The 17301-nt window shown below is 37.0% G+C and overlaps 1 protein-coding gene across 9 annotated transcripts in view; it reads left to right on the top strand.

The window, feature by feature from the left end:
• The window catches only part of dysf (dysferlin), a 90381-nt gene that overhangs the window by 22906 nt on the left and 50174 nt on the right, over positions 1-17301 (top strand). For 4 of the 9 annotated variants that reach the window (XM_023345640.1, XM_023345644.1, XM_023345645.1 and 1 more), the window contains 19 exons: positions 580-704; positions 783-889; positions 1750-1945; positions 2032-2178; positions 2374-2505; positions 3388-3554; positions 4404-4518; positions 4590-4695; positions 4780-4922; positions 5585-5758; positions 6902-6986; positions 7094-7171; positions 12109-12290; positions 12373-12513; positions 13698-13727; positions 13856-13891; positions 14873-14923; positions 15469-15570; positions 16713-16874. In XM_023345640.1, the coding sequence (XP_023201408.1) occupies positions 580-704; positions 783-889; positions 1750-1945; positions 2032-2178; positions 2374-2505; positions 3388-3554; positions 4404-4518; positions 4590-4695; positions 4780-4922; positions 5585-5758; positions 6902-6986; positions 7094-7171; positions 12109-12290; positions 12373-12513; positions 13698-13727; positions 13856-13891; positions 14873-14923; positions 15469-15570; positions 16713-16874 (2279 nt within the window). The remainder of the gene's footprint in view (positions 1-579; positions 705-782; positions 890-1749; positions 1946-2031; positions 2179-2373; positions 2506-3387; positions 3555-4403; positions 4519-4589; positions 4696-4779; positions 4923-5584; positions 5759-6901; positions 6987-7093; positions 7172-12108; positions 12291-12372; positions 12514-13697; positions 13728-13855; positions 13892-14872; positions 14924-15468; positions 15571-16712; positions 16875-17301) is intronic. The other 5 variants (XM_023345641.1, XM_023345646.1, XM_005809421.3 and 2 more) reach the window with 2 other exon arrangements.

Here is a 17301-nt window from a genome sequence, read left to right on the forward strand (position 1 = left end):
AATAATTTAAAGATAGAACTGGACTTTGTGAAATTATGTGAAAGGAAAACTCCGCCCCCAAACAAAAGTGGGCGGGGTCAAGAAACAATAAGGGGCGTGGCCAAATAGAGCTGAACAGAGGAGGAAAGCGATACTGAATTACTATTGCTAATTTATCCATTTTGTCACTATATTTAGAAACTTTTCAGTCTCCTATAGTGACTTGTCAACAAAAAAGTGGCTAGCAACAAAAAGCTGTAACGTTGTAAACAATAGGAGACTTAAACTGGAGCAGCCATCGTTCAACCCAAGGAGGCCAGGATGGAGACAGTTTTAGCCAAAATAGTGCCAAATAGTCAAAAATTCAACAGAAACAAAGATAGCAGCCTTACGAACAAATTCAGTAATAAGAATTTATTTGGGTGTTAGCTACACTTTAAGAGGAGTAACTATAACACAAACACACAAGTTACAATTGAATCAACAGTTTTCTTCAGGTTCAAAAAGCTAAAACTCAACTATAACTCTTAAAAGAGCTTAATGCTTCACTTTGAAACCAAAGTAAATTTTTGAAAACTTATGTTTTCTCCTCTGTTTTAGGTTGCCACTACTATTACCTCCCCTGGGGAAACATCAAGCCGGTGGTAGTTCTGTCGTCAGAGTGGGAAGACATTCGACCGAGGATTGAGGCTCTCAACATGCTGCTCGCCATCATAGACAGACTGGTTTGTGCTGTTGCTTCTGTAAATTAGCCTCCTTAAGAGATTCATGCAAACACCAAAACAATCAATTTTCTTGTCCAGGAGACAAACCTGCAGCAGGTGCAGCTGGAGGTCAAGGCAGGGAGCGATATGGAGGACGTAGAGCTGCGAGTTGTAGAGCTGCTGGATCATCTAATCGCAGACTGCAGGTATAGAATGGATCGTTTCACTGTTCCTGTATGTTTAAATCCTAAGACGAGTCGGTCCTCAGTTCAATTCTCAGTCTCAGACCATGTCGTTCACTTCTTTATCCTTCTTATTTTCTGTCCATTTACTGTAAAATAAAAAGCCACCAGAGCTAAAAAAAAAAAAAAAAGTCTATTTCATTCCTTTAGTGCCATGTGGATCTAATTGGCATCATACCTAAATTTACACCTGCAGGTGGAATGTAATAGTCTATTTAACATTTGATTGTGATCAAAAACACAATAAAATGATTTATACAATTTTTGAAAATACTGGTGAAAATCCTTTTAAAAAAGTTAAATGTTCCCAAATTTATTGTAATATTTCTTTTTTTTTTTACACCGAATTTCCACCAAAAGTGGGCGGAGCCAATGGGAAAATTAGGGCGTGGTTCTAATTGAATTACACTTCAATTGGAGTCAAATATAACAATTTCTTATTGCTTTACTATAATTTCATAAAGTAAATAAATAGGTTATCAAAAATCAAACTTAGAAATTTCCAAGTTTTTTATAGTAAATTTATGAGATTAATCTCAAAATTTCAAAGCTTTTGTAGCAAATTGTTGACTTTCTAACAACTGAGATTTCCAAGTTTTTCCTAGAGAATTTTCAAACTACAAGTTTTCTGAAATTAAACAAAAAATTTTTAGGGGGGTTTCTAGCAAAATGTAGACTTTTGAAACAGAAATTCCTTTGTTTTCGCTTTACAGTTTCAGAGATTTTTTGGCAGAAATGTACTCTCTTTTTTTTTTTTTTTTCGGTCTACCATGGCCCTAATTGTAGATAATCCAGGGCAGATGTTTCTAATATTTGTTTTATAGTGAGGAGCTGCCCGCTCTCGACCAGTGGCAGTGCGCCACTCCTCTCGATCGCTCGCTCAGGCACATCCGCAGCCTCCACCTGCAGCAGATCATGGCGGCGGCGCTGACGCTGAAACATGGGCCAGAAACCGAGCTTTCTTTGGTGCTGGAGCAGGCAGAGGACTGGGCCAACAGACTGCGGACGATCGCCGAGGAGGTGAGAGCTAATCCAGCCAACCAGAAGGTCGTTGGCCTAATTAAAAGGTTAAAGGTGAAAACCTGACGGTGAGTTTTGTGCCTCAGCCTCAGAACAGCCTTCCAGACATTGTGATCTGGATGCTGCAGGGTGACCGCCGGGTTGCGTATCACCGCATCCCAGCGCACACAGTCCTCTTCTCGCAGCAGTACTGTGGGAAACACTGTGGACAACTGCAGAGCGTCTTTCTCAAGGTGCTTACACACACACACACCTGCACACACACACTCTTAATCACCAGAACAATTGATATAACATTATCAATAACATTAACAATATCATTCATCTTTGCTTGTGGGCCACATTACTTTAATTCCAAGGACCAGAAGTGGCCCGTGTACCACAGATTGATCACCCCTGCTCTTTGTGAATGACCTGGTGTGTTTCAGTACCCGCAGGGCAGCGGCGGAGAAGCCAAACTTCCGGGTCAGCTGAGGGTGAAGGTGTGGTTCGGACTAGCTGCTGACGCCAAACATTTCAACCAGTTTGCTGAAGGAAAACTGTCCGTGTTTGCTGAGACGGTAAGAGACGAGATGAGAAACAGAACCGATTCTTCTTACTGTGGATGGAAACTAAGAAAATGGCTCCATCCAGTCATTCCTTGTTTCTTTATATTTCACTTTAATTCAACCAGACTTTAATGTTTTTAGATAGTTTTGATCAAAAGTTCTCACTAGCTGAGTGAAGGTGGCCGCCCCCACTGTCTTCAAATCTAACAAACATTTGTGTTGCAAACAATTTGGGTTGTGCCGCTGTAATTGTAAAGATATTAAAAAAAAACTTTCCTCGAGTTATGAAAGGTCAATTATTCCTTCTGCTCACATTTATAAAATCAAACAAATTTGGTGTCAATCAACCCAGCTGCATTTGTGATACGTTTGTGCAGCAAATTCTTTTGTTTGTGCTGTTTTTGTCGAAGATATTAATGAAAGTTTAAAGCTCAAAAGGTCAGCCAACAGCACCACATTACCCAAATCTAACAAATAAAATTTGTTAATTGCTTGTCCTAAGTGTGTGCTGCAAAAATGTTCTTTTGTGCTGCTATCATTTTAAATATGGTAATAAAAAGGTTTCCAGAGGTAACCTCCGCAACTCCTGCTCACATTTACAGAAGAAATCAAATTTGGTGTAAACAACTTAGCTAAGTTTGTGCAGCAGAAGCTTTTGTTTGTGCTGCTTTTGCTTTGAAGATATTAATGATGATCTCCAGAAACGTTTTTATCAACGTTTTTAAAATGATAGCGTCACAAATAACAAATTTTGCTGCACAAATGTTTGGCACCCATTTTGCTAGATTTGAAGAAGGCGGTGGAGGGAACGTCACTCAGGTGTTCTGCTTCACTCCATTAAAAATGCTGAAGGGACTGAAATCTCCATGGAAACCTGTCTTGGATCATTTGCAGTACGAGAACCAGACCCGGCTGGCTCTGGTGGGAAGCTGGGGAACAACGGGTCTGACCTACCCGAAGTTCAGCGACGTCACGGGGAGAGTGAAGCTGCCCAAAGAGAGCTTCAAGCCCTCACCTGGATGGACCTGGGCTGGAGACTGGTTCATCAGCCCCGAAAGGACGTGAGTCCAAGACTACTGTCACACTGCAGAGCTTAATGCTCCGTTCAAATTCTTTTATTTTTATTTTTTTGCGTGGTCCTTCACACTACAAAGGTCATCAAAGTTAAATAAAACTAGCGAGAAAACACCAGAATCAGTTTTTGTTTAGCAATAATTGGAAAGATTTTTTTGAAAACAGCATCTTCTGTTGAGTTTTCATTACTCAATTTATGTAAACACAATCACATCACAACACTGTGACCTTTTTGAATTCTGCACCTAAAAATTAAACAAAGTATGAAAAACTAAAAATACTACTACAATTAATAAAAGTAAACTAAAACACAACAATATTGAACTAATTATAACTAATAGAAACTAGCAAACACAGTCTAACAACTAATTAAAACCAATTGTACTAAACAAATAAAACTTAACTATAGTGTAAAAACCCAAAATTTCAGTTGAAAACCCCAAATTAGTAAAGCCTAACTACACTTTAGTTTTTATACGAAACTATAGTTAAAACCCAAAATAGTTGGCTTTTTTCCAAAATAATTTGGATTTTCAGTTTAAAATCCCCAAATAGTTCTGTTTTTCAGTAAAGTTTAATTTTATTGGTCTAATTCTATTAAAAACTCAGTCTTTTGGGGGTTTTCCCAAAATATTTGGGTATTTCAGTTGAAAAACCCTAAATAATTTGGGTTTTAGTTTAATTTAGATTTATTTGACTAGCTCAACTTAAAAACCCAAAATGAAAAGTTTGGTCCAATGTAGTGTCAACTCAGTTAAAATATTTGACATAAGACTTACAGATAAATAACCCTTTTGGGCAGATGATGCAGTATTGTACCTGCGGTTTCCCTCCAGGCTGCTGTTTGACGTGGATGCCGGTCACATGACCTTCACAGAGGAGGTGTTTGAGAACCAGATGAGGTTACCGGGCGGACAGTGGATCGGCATGCCGGAGGGCTACACCGACGTGGTGCGTACCTGGACCCGTTTCCCAACATGTCGCTGTCAGCAGAGACCAAAAAATCGGTGTTTCTGTTCCAGAACGGGGAGAAAACGGTGCCGAAGGACGAGGTGGAGTGTCCTCCTGGGTGGGTGTGGGACGAGGTGGAGTGGAGCGAAGATCTCAACAGAGCCGTTGATGATCAAGGTGCTGAGAAAGTAAAACACCCACCCACAAGAAGAGATAAAACCCAATCGATAGCTTTGATAATGGGTTTGCTTTCAACTTCAGGTTGGGAGTACGGCATCACCATTCCTCCGGACCGCCGACCAAAGTCTTGGGTTCCTGCAGAGAAGATGTACCACACCAACCGGAGGAGGCGATGGATCCGGATGAGACGGAGAGACCAGCAGAAGATGGAGGCTCTCAGGAAGGTGACTAGTTTATAAATTAAAAAGATAAACTGATTTAATCACCTCTAAATGACGTCATGTGATACTTTTCCATAATTTCAGCACACTGTAGTCCTTATTAAGTTCCTATAATTCAGTTTAGTTCAATTTGGAAGTGGAGCTAGTACTTTTTAAAATCAATATTAAAAGAATATTCATTTAAAACAAGCTTCTATATCATGCTGAAACGTTACTTGTATGCTGATCTTGTCTTTTCTTATGAAATATTGAAATATTTGCACTTGAAACTGAACCAAATGTACCGTACTTGGAAAGATTTTGCTTTTGTATCGACTGTTCTATAGTGTTATCTGGTGAATGGATAACACTATATCCATAAAAAATATTTTTTATAAAAAAAATATTTATAATATTCATTATGTATAAAGTTAAAAAGTAATTGATTTAAATAAAAAATAAAAAAATCCGCTTTCCTCATCTGGTGCAGTTTATATGATTTTCTAGCTGTAATTCTCTCTTTTGACCACCAGCTGGTGCTCTAGTCGCACAAATAATGAAAAATACGATGTAGAAGAATCGTCACCTTTGCCCTTATTTCTGTTTTACTCCGTTTTTTCTCCGGAGAAAAATAAAGTTGAAGAAAATGTTGAGGAAAATCTGCTAATTTTTTAAACCTCCCACAGCAGCGACCGGATGATTCAGACAGGGAGGGCTGGGAGTACGCCTCGCTGTTCGGCTGGAACTTCCACCTGAAGCCCAGGAAGACGGACAGCTTCAGGAGGCGCAGGTGGCGCTGCCGCATGGAGCCGCTGGAGAAGACCGGACCGGCCGCCATCTTTGCTCTGGAATGTTCTCTGGTGAGCAGCATTAGCTTCCCTTTGAAAACACACAAAAAAATGTTATATAATATGTACAGAAACATTGAATTTTACATTTCCCCCTCACTTTTGTATGCTTTGAAATAATTATTAAATTAATTTAGCATAAATGCTGCTGCATATATTCAGATTTATGACTTTAATTAATCAATCTGTGGTGGTTGAATATATTATCACGGACTGTCCAAACTGCGGCCTACATAACAATTCTGGGTTTTAGTTTTATACAGATTTACACTTTTGTCTCATCAGTCCACAACTAAATATTTTTAGCTTTTATTAGTTATTCTGTATCTTTAGTTCTAGCTAAAATTAGCTATCTCTAAGTTAGCTAATGCTATGGTTTAGCTGGTAAAATTTTAAAAGTAAGGAGATCTTGAAACCTTAGCTATGCAACAATTTAAAAAGGAAGCCAGAAATATTATTTTGCTTTATTTTAATTGAGTAAAATCCTTTTATTGTGGCTTAACTGCCAGTAGTTGCTATGTGCTAGCATGCATGAACCAATCACAAAGCCTTTTTCTACCAGATATGAGTTTAACTTACAAAACAAATCTGGAGTAATTCCAGCTGATCTCATTAAAAATAAAACATTTAACATTTTTCTTCTCACTTTTATTCACTATTAAGTAATTATTACATTCATTTAGCATAAATGTTGCCTCATAAATTCTGATTTTAGTTAGCAATGAGTTCTGTGGTGGGAAATTGTATCAGATAACATATGACTTTACTAATCTGATGTTGTATATGTATCAAATAAAATTTTCCTCCATAGGAAATTATGTAATATTTTTATGTTAATGCCATTATATTTTATTTAATCTCCACACCTTGTGCTTTTTTGCAGCGGTGATTTATTCTCTTTTTCTTGTCTGAAACTTGTTTACGAGGTTTTCTGCACACACCAAGGTGATGAAATAAAATATCTAGGCTCTACAGTTAAATCACATGGCTTATCTTTTAAACATTTAATAAATATTTTGAGGACATTCAAAATTTATCCACAATTAAAGCGCAGTTTTTATTTTTTGATTACTTTTTGGAGTGACCAGGGTCTGCATCTAACATCTTACAATCTGTAGTTTTTACATTTCTTTATGCTTTCTTTTTCTTCCACAGAGCAGCATAGAGGACAAACATGACGACAAGTCAGTCACCACCACTTTTGGAGTCAACAGACCAACCATTTCCTGTTTCTTTGACCGTAGGACAACACCCACACTTCTTTGTTTTTATGCTTATCTTCTTTTTCTGGTTCTGATTCCTAATTTTCATGGAGTTTTTTGGAGCTGAAGCTGCTTTTTCTTGCAGGCGGGACCCGCTATCACCTGCGCTGCTACATGTATCAAGCGAGAGACCTGCTGCCAATGGACAAAGACAGTTTCTCAGGTACAGTGAATCTCAATATGTGCTAGTATTCTGGTGCCCTCTGGTGGCCAACTGGTGAATCCAACATTTTTTGGATTGTTGTCAAAAATAGCAAAATTCAGCTGGATATTGGCAAATGATAAGTTGTAGTTCGCACCCAATTTAGAAATTCAGAATTTATCAGAATTCTTTTTTGTTTTTATTACATATTTATTTAGCTGTAAATAAAAATTAGAGAAAAATCTTAGTTATGGAATGTTGACATTTAGATGTCTTCAAAATAAAATTAGATGTAACAGAGCAGAAACCTTCCAAACATTTGCACTTTTTTTTATCATAAATCCACAGAAAAGTTTTGGACTATTTTGTTTTACAGAATATACTTAGAATACCTAGCTTTAAAGCTAGCTAAAATCATCCAGCTCTAAGCTAGCTAATGTTACGCTTTAGCTGGTAAAAATGAGGAAAACCAGAAAAATGTAAGTTGCAACAATTTAAAAAAGCCAAATATATGACTTAATATTATTTTTATTGGTTTAAATTCTTTTATTTTGTTTTAACTCTGTATTTGCAAAGCGCTAGCATGTTGTTGATTATGAGCCCCACACAAAGCCTCTTATCCCAGATATGAGTTTTTAACTTGCAAAAAACAATTACCTGAGTAATTCCAGCTGACCTTTTTAATAATTCAAAATAAAAAGATCTAACAGATTAAATGTAGTAAAAAGTCAAAATGAGACGGGAGCCAAAAAACCTGGGAAACAAGCTGCTTTAAAAGCGTTGATTTAATTATGAAATCGCTCTGATTGTACTTAGAAGGAGGAGAAGAGTGGAGAGAAATATTTTTCTTTGATTTAAAAAGAGGTCTTGGAAACTGCAGCTACTGTGTGTGTGTTAATCAGAAAGCCATCTCAGACTCACATGCTAAAACTTTTATAAACAAAAGAGAGAGATGATTGATGGGAGGCTGCTTGAAAAACGGGGTCATCAAACAGGATTCTGCCAGCAAACTAATGATAAATCGCTATCTTTACTCAGTCAGCTCATTCACACTCATGAACAGTTAATGGGTGAGTAAAACTGATGAATGAGCTTCACTTGTGTTTTCATCTGGTGCGACATGACATTTTGATTGAAGATGATTAAAGACTACGTCTGCTATCAAACACTTAGGCTTTTCTGGTTTTCCTTTCGATTTCATGTGGTCGCCTTTCATCTTTTGTTTTCCTGGGGTTTTTTTCTCTTCCACTCCATTTTCATCCATCATTTCCTGACCTTTTTTCCTTTTAAATCTTTTTGTCTTTGTTTCTTCTTGCTGCCTTGCTTCGAGGCAAGAAGAATCATGAGAGTAAATATAATCCTGCACCATAATTACTAAGCTGATGCGAAACATTAAAAGTTCAAATTATACAGAAGGATCTCTAAATGTCATCACATTCTTGTAATAATAGAAACTTAATGACATGAGAGCAATAATTAACTTAAATTAAAACTAAATGTTTTGTCACTCATATTAATTCAAGGAGTTATTGTGGATTGTAACGGCTGTTAAAAGGAAAGATCTCCTGCAGCAGTCTGTACTGAATTTGAAGAAGCCTCTGACTGAAGACACTTTGTTTCTCTAAGACAGTTTCACCTATAATATGGCTACGTTCACACCGCTGGTCTTGATGCAGTTCCAATTTTTTGTTTCTGAAATATGATCTTGTGCGTTTATTCTACAAATTAAAAAGCGACCGCAGAAGAACATAGACGTCCCACAGCTGCGTATTGTTTACAGAAGTAAAAATGGATGCAGCAATCTTTTGATTTTAACGTTGTTGAGCAATGGGTGCCAATAACAAAACGAAGGAAGCTAAATAAAAAACAAAGTAGAACTATTCGCTTATAGTTATTGTTTGCCTCTAGGTTTCCCACATCCGGCTTCTTCTGGTGCAGAATTATGACGCATGTCTCACGTTGATGTAAAAGTCGGATAAAAAGCAACATAATCGCTTTTTCCCCAGACGATTTGAAGATTATCGGATTCGTATCCGATTAGGTCCCCATAATGGAATTAGCACAGAACTGATCAGATGGTTTTTAAAAATTATTTTTAGGTGAAAACATCAGAATTGAGCTGTTAAAAAATTCAGATATGTGTCGCATTTAGCCTGGTACAGATATGGTACAAAACAATATCATAATGCAACATGATGCATTATATAAAACAATAACATACGTTACAATATGATTCTATATTTGATTATATATATAGAGTAATATTATAAGCTACAATTTGATACAGTAAAATATAAAACTTTCTGATGCGTTACTGTACATTAAAGTGCAATATGACACAATACAACATAATATTAGACAATACGATGCAGTTTTGTGATTTACTATGAGCCAGGGGTGTCCAAAGTGCGGTTCGGGGGCCATTTGTGGCCCTGGGAATGATTTTTGATCACAATTCAAGATTAATTTGGTTTGCAAGTTCAGGCAGTTTAATGCAGATAAACTTAAAAACAATGTGGGGATTTAAATTTTAAGGTACAACACAAAGTATTCATGCAGGATTTTACTTTTGATTTAATTTATTAGTAATGGGGACCAAATGCAAACTTTGAAAAATAAAGGCAGAGTGAGCAAAATCCTGTATGCTGAAAAGAAACAAAACAAAGCAGAATGTAAAGTTTAGGATCTGGTTTTCTACCATTTTAAAAAAAAAACTACAGTGATTCATTCAGTGCTTGTTTACAGCAAGTTAACTGCTCATTTTATTAAAATACTGTGTGTTTAGTTTATTGTTTAGAAAAATACCAAATGTTTTGTGGTCCGTGAAGTACTTTCAACTCGACATTTTTTAGTTTGGACACTATTATCTCTATTTTTATGTGTGTGTGTGTGTGTGTGTGTGTGTGTGTGTGTGTGTGTGTGTGTGGGTGTGTGTGTGTGTGTGTATGAACCTCCATGGAGAGATTTTCCATTTTAATCACCCAGACTTCAACGCTTGTTTCAGTGTTTGTTTATTAATTCTCTATTTCCAAACATTTATTCCTCTTTTAGAAACATGTTTAGTCTTCCATATTGAGAACCACAGTGTCTCTTAATCATTTCTTTCACTTTAACTCTCATTTTCTCCTCCTTATCTTTTTTCCCATCTGTATTTACAGTTTTGTTTTCCGTCTTCATTGTGTTTATGAACCTTTCTTCCATCTTTACTTCCCTTTTACTCACTCAAACAAAAATTTAGATAACCCCTCTGGGCTGTTTGTTTTTATATGGGCTAATGGGAACGGACGCTAATTGAATTGTATGTGTGTGTTGGTGTGTGTGTGTGTCAGGGTTAATAGAGGACTGGTGGGAAAATGCATCTTAGCTTCTGTTTACTCTGATGCTAACGGCTCCACAGAGACTCGTTACTCAGCCTAAAACAACAAACTACGCTGTCCGTGTAACTGTACGTACATGTGAATTTCTTCTATGCATGCGCCACACACACACTGGGAGCAATATGTGTGTGTTTAACGCTGAGGGGATGATTGTGACCTGGAATAACAAACTACTCGGAGCCGCGTTCCCAGCGGCCTGTCCCCAACCCGACATTCCCAAACGCCGGGACAGTTTTAAATGTTGCTACTCTAGTGAGAACCTTCCCTGAAACGCTTCACAATGCAATAAGCACTTCCACTTCCATAACATCGCAATGAAGTTTGGCTATGCCCTCATGAAATATTAAAGGTGACCCATTGTTCTTCCCTGAACAAGTTAGGAGAGGTTTATGGCCTATACAAAACATGTTCAAAATTTTTTTTTTTTTTTTACAAAATCCTTCTTGGGTAATGAGATTTTAGACTGATCAGTTCTTCCTGTTTTCAGCTGCTTTCAGGATGAGCTGCTTTAGGACGCTGTCACTTTAAATCCGAATAAGCTGCTGTTGGCCTCGCCCCCGCCACGTGAAAATGGCTGCAAATGAATAGAATAAAATATACTTTATTGATCCTCAAGAAGAAATTGCTTATGTGTTGACAAGCTACTCCAGCCAAGATGTTAGATATTAGCAACTATGACCAAAAATGATCTAAAGTTAATAATAAAATATACATACATAGGTGTGAAATTATAAGTAATTTAAATGACCTAGATAGACAATAAATAATAATATGTACCTGGAAATATATTAGTCTATAAATAAATCTGTAAATGAGTCCCAAAGATCTGTAATTATACAGCTGTACATCTTTGAAAAGCAGAGGTGGAGCCTCCTTTACAACCAAAGTAAGGTAGTTTAATTTATATAGCACATTTTCAGCAACAAGGCATTTCAAAGTGCTTTACATGAATTAGAGCAAATACAAACAAAAGAAAAGCAAAAGGAAAAAAAACAACAACAAAAGTACTTCACAATTATAACCTAATAGGAGTTTCTCTAAGGGATAAGAATAAGTAATCCAAAATTATAAACTAATTGGATTTTCTCCAACTAACAGGAATGCAGGAGGCTCCACTTCTGCTTTTCAAAGATGTACAGCTGTATAATTGTGTGTCTTTGGGACTCATTTTTAGATTTAGGCGGTTTCTGGATGATCAGTCAACAACAAAACCTGCAGCGGTAAAACCAGCTGACCAAATGTGCTGGAGTTCCACTGGGGTTGCTAGATGACGGACGGGCTTGGCTGAGGTTGCTAGGTAACGGCGCTGTGCTACTCAACAGTAGGGAGGGTTGTGCAAAAGCTCGTTTTCCAGACACCAAAAAACTTCAACTTTTTCCTAAAAATATGGATTGGTGTTTATTTTAAGTACTTTGGTTGTTTTTAGAAGCAGTTTGGACTCAAATGGAAGCATAAAAACTTGCAAAATGTGAATTTTTTCATAAGAGATCACTTTAAAAAACAGGTTTATGGACATTATTCTGACATGTCAGCCTCCGTTGAGTGAAACATTAGGTGAATTGAATGTTTCTGTCGCTCCAGACCCCTACGCCATCGTGTCGTTCCTCCATCAGTCCCAGAGGACGGTGACCGTCCGCAACACCCTCAACCCCACCTGGGATCAGACGCTCATCTTCTACGAGGTGGAGATTTTCGGAGACCCCGATGCGACGGCAGCCAATCCCCCCAACATTGTGGTGGAGCTTTATGACGAGGACTCATATGTGAGCATCTGGTGCCTCTGTTTGTCTTAGCGTTGTTGTGTTGGTGAACTCTGAACGTCTCTGTTGTTTTGTAATCGATCAGGGAGCGGATGAGTTCATTGGTCGCTGCGTGTGCCAGCCGTCCCTCGCTCCATCGCCTCGACTCGCCTGGTTCCCTGTTCGCAGAGGGAGTTCGGGCGCCGGCGAGCTGCTGGCCGCCTTCGAGCTCACACGTAGAGAAAAGGTCAAAGGTTTCCCCATTGCCACCATCACCACTTTTCTTTCATTCTCTCTGTTTTACTCTATGTACGTCTAATCTTCCTATTCAAATTCTCTTACCAAAATGCAAGTTTTACCGAAGATGGGACATTAGGGCTGTTATATTTAGACATACATACATTGTGCATCAAAAGCAGCTTTGTGAAACCTCTTTCTGTTGCTGGTTGTTTCTTTTTTTTAAAGTGTGATCAAATAGTTTTCTTCACATTTAGAAAGGAATAAAATAATTCAATATAAAACTTTAGAAATCTGAGAAACTCCAACCAGATTTATGAATTCTTGTCGATCATATACACAAACAAGCTCGAAACGTGGCCTTAAAACCCCTTTATGTATTATTTATTATTATTAAAATAAATTAATCTTTTTCACATTGGTATGATCTCACACTGAGATCATTTAATTTGAGTATATTTATTTGTTTATTTATCAGGATTTTCCATTAGTGGTTACTAATCTTCCCGTCGGCCAATTACAAAATTATTTAGTGTACCAAAAACTTTTAAAGAAAAATTAGAAAAATGACAAATTATGTTTTTTTTATTAGAGGATTAATAGAAAATATGTTACTGAAACATTTTTGCACCTTTTTTTTTTACACACACAAGACAGTATTTCATTCAATGAGACAAACTGTGTGGATCTTTCACAGTTAACAATTAAAAAGTGTAAAATAATGAAAAAGTAAGTTGAGTGTTTCTAAGATTTTTTGCTGTCCTACAAAGTCAGGAAGATGATACGGCAGGTGAAAAACTTCAGCAACTATTTCAATATGAGATTATTTAAGGCTTTTCACTCGCATTCACTAAGGTTTAAATAATATATATTCATATTTATAAATAATTATTCTATATTTGGCATCTGTTAGTTCATCAACGAATGTTTGTATTAGAACAGAAATGATCAATTTTGATCCGAGGTTCCTCAAGGCTTTATTCTCGGACCCCTTTTATTAAACCGCTACATGCTCCCCCTAGCTGAGATTATATGTAATTACAACAGAATTCTTAACATTGGAGCTCAGCATTCATCTAGTTTCTATGCGAGTAACAACTGAAGCTTACAGAAACTTTGGTGTAATTATGGACTAAAACCAAACTTTTCCCAGTTGTACTGTTTCTAATTTATTCTCTAATTTTGTTTCCACAGCCAGCAGTTCACCACCTTCCAGGACTAGAGGTCAGTTTATCTACAACCTCACAATCCTTAAAACACAACTACCATGAATTTACTTCACTTTAGTTAAATATTTGCCATTTTACTTTTAAAAGTTTCTACATTAAAATCCACCTTTTTCTTAAACACAGGGTGATGCCGTCAGTTCAACCCACATACTGGACGAGGTAAGACCACACAGAGCAAATCACATGACACAATTTGCTCGAAAGACTTGGGAAAAAAAACAAGAGACTAGTCCAGCGTCTCCACACATCTTTAAGAAGTCTTAAAAGTCTGTAAAATTAAGGCTTTAAAATGTCTTAAATTTACAAAAAAGTAAGTTGGCCTTAAAAACAACAAAACTTTGTTGTGGCAGGAATATTTACCGCTAACTAGCTGCTAATATACCCTACTTAGCTAGCTAACTTATTAACGTTTATTGTAAAAGTAAAGTGTAAATCCTGTTAGCTGGATGATTTTTATCTTTGCCACTGGCTAACTTCTGCTGTCAACCGTACGATGCTACATTCCTTCTGTGCTAAAAAGCTTGAGACTACTACTATATAAAAGATGCAAATTTCTTTTGTACATTTCTGTGGTGATACCAGTCTTAAATTTAAATGTTGTCTTAAAAAGGCTTACGTTCATGTAAAATTAAGGCCTTAAAATGTCTTAAGTTCAGTAAAAATGTAAGTTGGCTTGAAAAAAGTCAATCACAGGTCTTAAATTCTGTTGTGGCAGGACTGTTTAGTCTTGTATATGTTTTTTTTGTGAGACATTTCTGTCAGGCAAACTTTTGAGTCACTTGCAAACATTGTGATAAAAATCATTGTGATCTGTGACTCATGACATTTACAGCTACCACTAACTAGCTGGTAATTAGCTAGCTTTTTTGCAACTGTCATGGCTAAAATAAAAATTGACCAATGTTCATTGTTAATGGTCTTAAAAAGGTCTTAAAAAGTATTATTTTTTTTTGTTGGTGAACCTGTAGTCAAGAATAGAAAAACAGACTACTTGACAATGAAAAAATGAGTGTAACTCCCTCTTCATTTAATCATCTCATCTAGAAGATTGTGATTAAAGAAGAAACAATCATCTTGACTTATTTGTATATTAAATTTGTTTCTTTATATATTATTCTTTCTTTCTTTTCTTCACTTTTGATCCCTCAGTTGATGTTTCCAGGATTCCTGTCTGAAAACCTGCAGCAATGGGTACAATTTTAAAGTGCACGCATGAAGCATCAAACCCATCATCTGCAGATAACCCAGCTGCAGTCATGCTAGCTTGCTCTTTGTCCTCTGTTAACTTGTTTTTTTTCTTTTACTAATTTGTTTTGCTGTTCCATATATATATATACAGTGGCAAATGGAAGCCTAAAGAGGTTGTTTTATTATTCATTCAGGACAAAATGTGTGAATTCTTCCAAATAATTTTTCTGAAAATGTGATTATGTTGCATATTTTTAAATTAACCCAAAATTAACACATATTACAGGTTGCCTTTAGCCTTCCACAGACCATTTTATTAGATATTTTGTGAGATTTATTTGAAAAGAAATTAATTTTTTTATATTAAAATGTCTACCATGAGTGTTTGTAACCTAATGTTTGTCATGCTTCAACTAAACTTTGTCATTTCTTGTTAGTAATGAAAAATCCTAGCAGTATTTACATCATTGAAAGCAGCATGACCTGCTGTGTGACGTACCTCAGGGTTCTGTCTCTGACCCACTGCTGTTCTCTGTTCCTAATGGCAGCCAGATGAGTCGGACCTTCCCTATCCGCCCCCCCAGAGAGAACCCAATGTCTTCATGGTTCCCCAGGGGATCAAACCCGTTCTGCAAAGAACGGCCATTGAGGTACAACAGTGATAAAGACAAATCAATTAGAATAATGTTTTCATTTTGCACACAAAGCTAATATTTTTAGTTATAGACAGTTAGATGCTTATTTTTGTTGTTGTTGGGGTAATAGAATAAATCAATTTAGAGGTTATATATTATATGGGGCCATGTAGAATAACATTTAGCAGTCATTATCTTAACTGATGTCGACAGCAGTCTGTTTACACAAAAACAGTGAGAAATTGTTAGAACGAGATCAGCATAAAGTTTATACCAACTAAGCTAGTCAGTTAGCTTAACCGACTAGCTTAACCAAGACTAGCTCGGTTAAGCTAACCGAGCTAGTCTCGGTTAGTATGACAGTTAAATAGTGTCACGGCTACAGCTAATCTGACTTAAACTGCTTCTTAGAGTCAGGCTAACAGCTACTGACAGTCAAGCTAACTGCTATATAGTGTTTACAGTTACTCAAAGTTAACTATTACTTGGAGTCAAGCTAACAGCTTCTGACAGTCAAACTAACAGCTAAATAGAGTTAAGATTACAGCAACTGAGAGTTAAGATGAACACTTCTTAGTGTCAGGCTAAGTGCTAAATATCGTCAAGGTTCAGTTGCTCAGTTAACTGCTACTTGGAATCAAGCTAACTGCTACTCACAGTGAAGCTACTAGCTAAATAGCGCCAAGGTTACAGTATATCAAAGATAAGATAACTGCTACTTGGAATCAGGCTAACAACTGCTGACAGTCAAGCTAATGGCTAAATAGTGTCCAAGTTACAGTTAGTCAAGTAATCAAACTACTAGTTCTAGATAACAAGACAATTTTTATCTCGACAATTTTAACAAGACAATCTCCCCATGTTATACGTGAAATAATCTGCCAATAGAGCTAGTACATTTTTATCAAAATTATGGAATTATTTAGTTAAAACAATTGCCCATATCTTGCTGGTAAGTTACTTTTAAGTAAGTTTTGTCTTTTTCCAAGTGTAATAATATATTTGAACTAGAAACTAGAAACAAGATTTGGTGTTTTTGCAGTGTAGATCCTAAAATCTCCACTACTTCTCAAATTACCTAGTAGCGTTGGATTATGTTGATAATTATCTGTGTAAAAATATAAACACTTCCTTCTCTTCCTGTCTCGCTGCGTCAGATCTTAGCGTGGGGCGTTCGAAACCTAAAGAGCTTCCAGCTGTCCAGCGTTACGTCTCCCAGCCTGCAGGTGGAGTGTGGAGGCAGCATGGTGCAGAGTTGCGTCATCCGCAGCGTGAAGAAGAAGCCAAACTTTGACGTCAACACGCTCATCCTTGATGTGGTGAGAGCATGGGGACAGACCAAACCATACACAAACACAGAGTGTAATCAGAGCCCAGACCCACTGCTTTCGTGGTTAATGAGACCTCTGCTGTGATGTGGTTTGCTTCAGTCATTTATCTTCATCAGCTAAGCCACAATAATGGCACCAGAGGGAAGGACCCTAGGCTTCCCTCCCTTTTTCCATGGAAAGTTCAGATGTTTTAGTAGAAAAGTAAAAGCGGCAGTCTGAGATGTTTCCAGCTCTGTTTTAACTTCATGGGGCTTCTGCAGATGTAGAGTGGAGGACGTTCCAGTGGCCACCAACATGTACGCTAGATTAATATACAACATAAATACAGTGTGCAGATTCTTGTGGAGGTGCAGATACTTGCCAGATGGTTTGAAACTGGATGCAGATGAAAAATAAACTCTGAATTCTTGTGATA

The sequence above is a fragment of the Xiphophorus maculatus genome, chromosome 14 (genome assembly GCF_002775205.1).
Source record: "Xiphophorus maculatus strain JP 163 A chromosome 14, X_maculatus-5.0-male, whole genome shotgun sequence".
Lineage (NCBI taxonomy): Eukaryota > Metazoa > Chordata > Actinopteri > Cyprinodontiformes > Poeciliidae > Xiphophorus > Xiphophorus maculatus.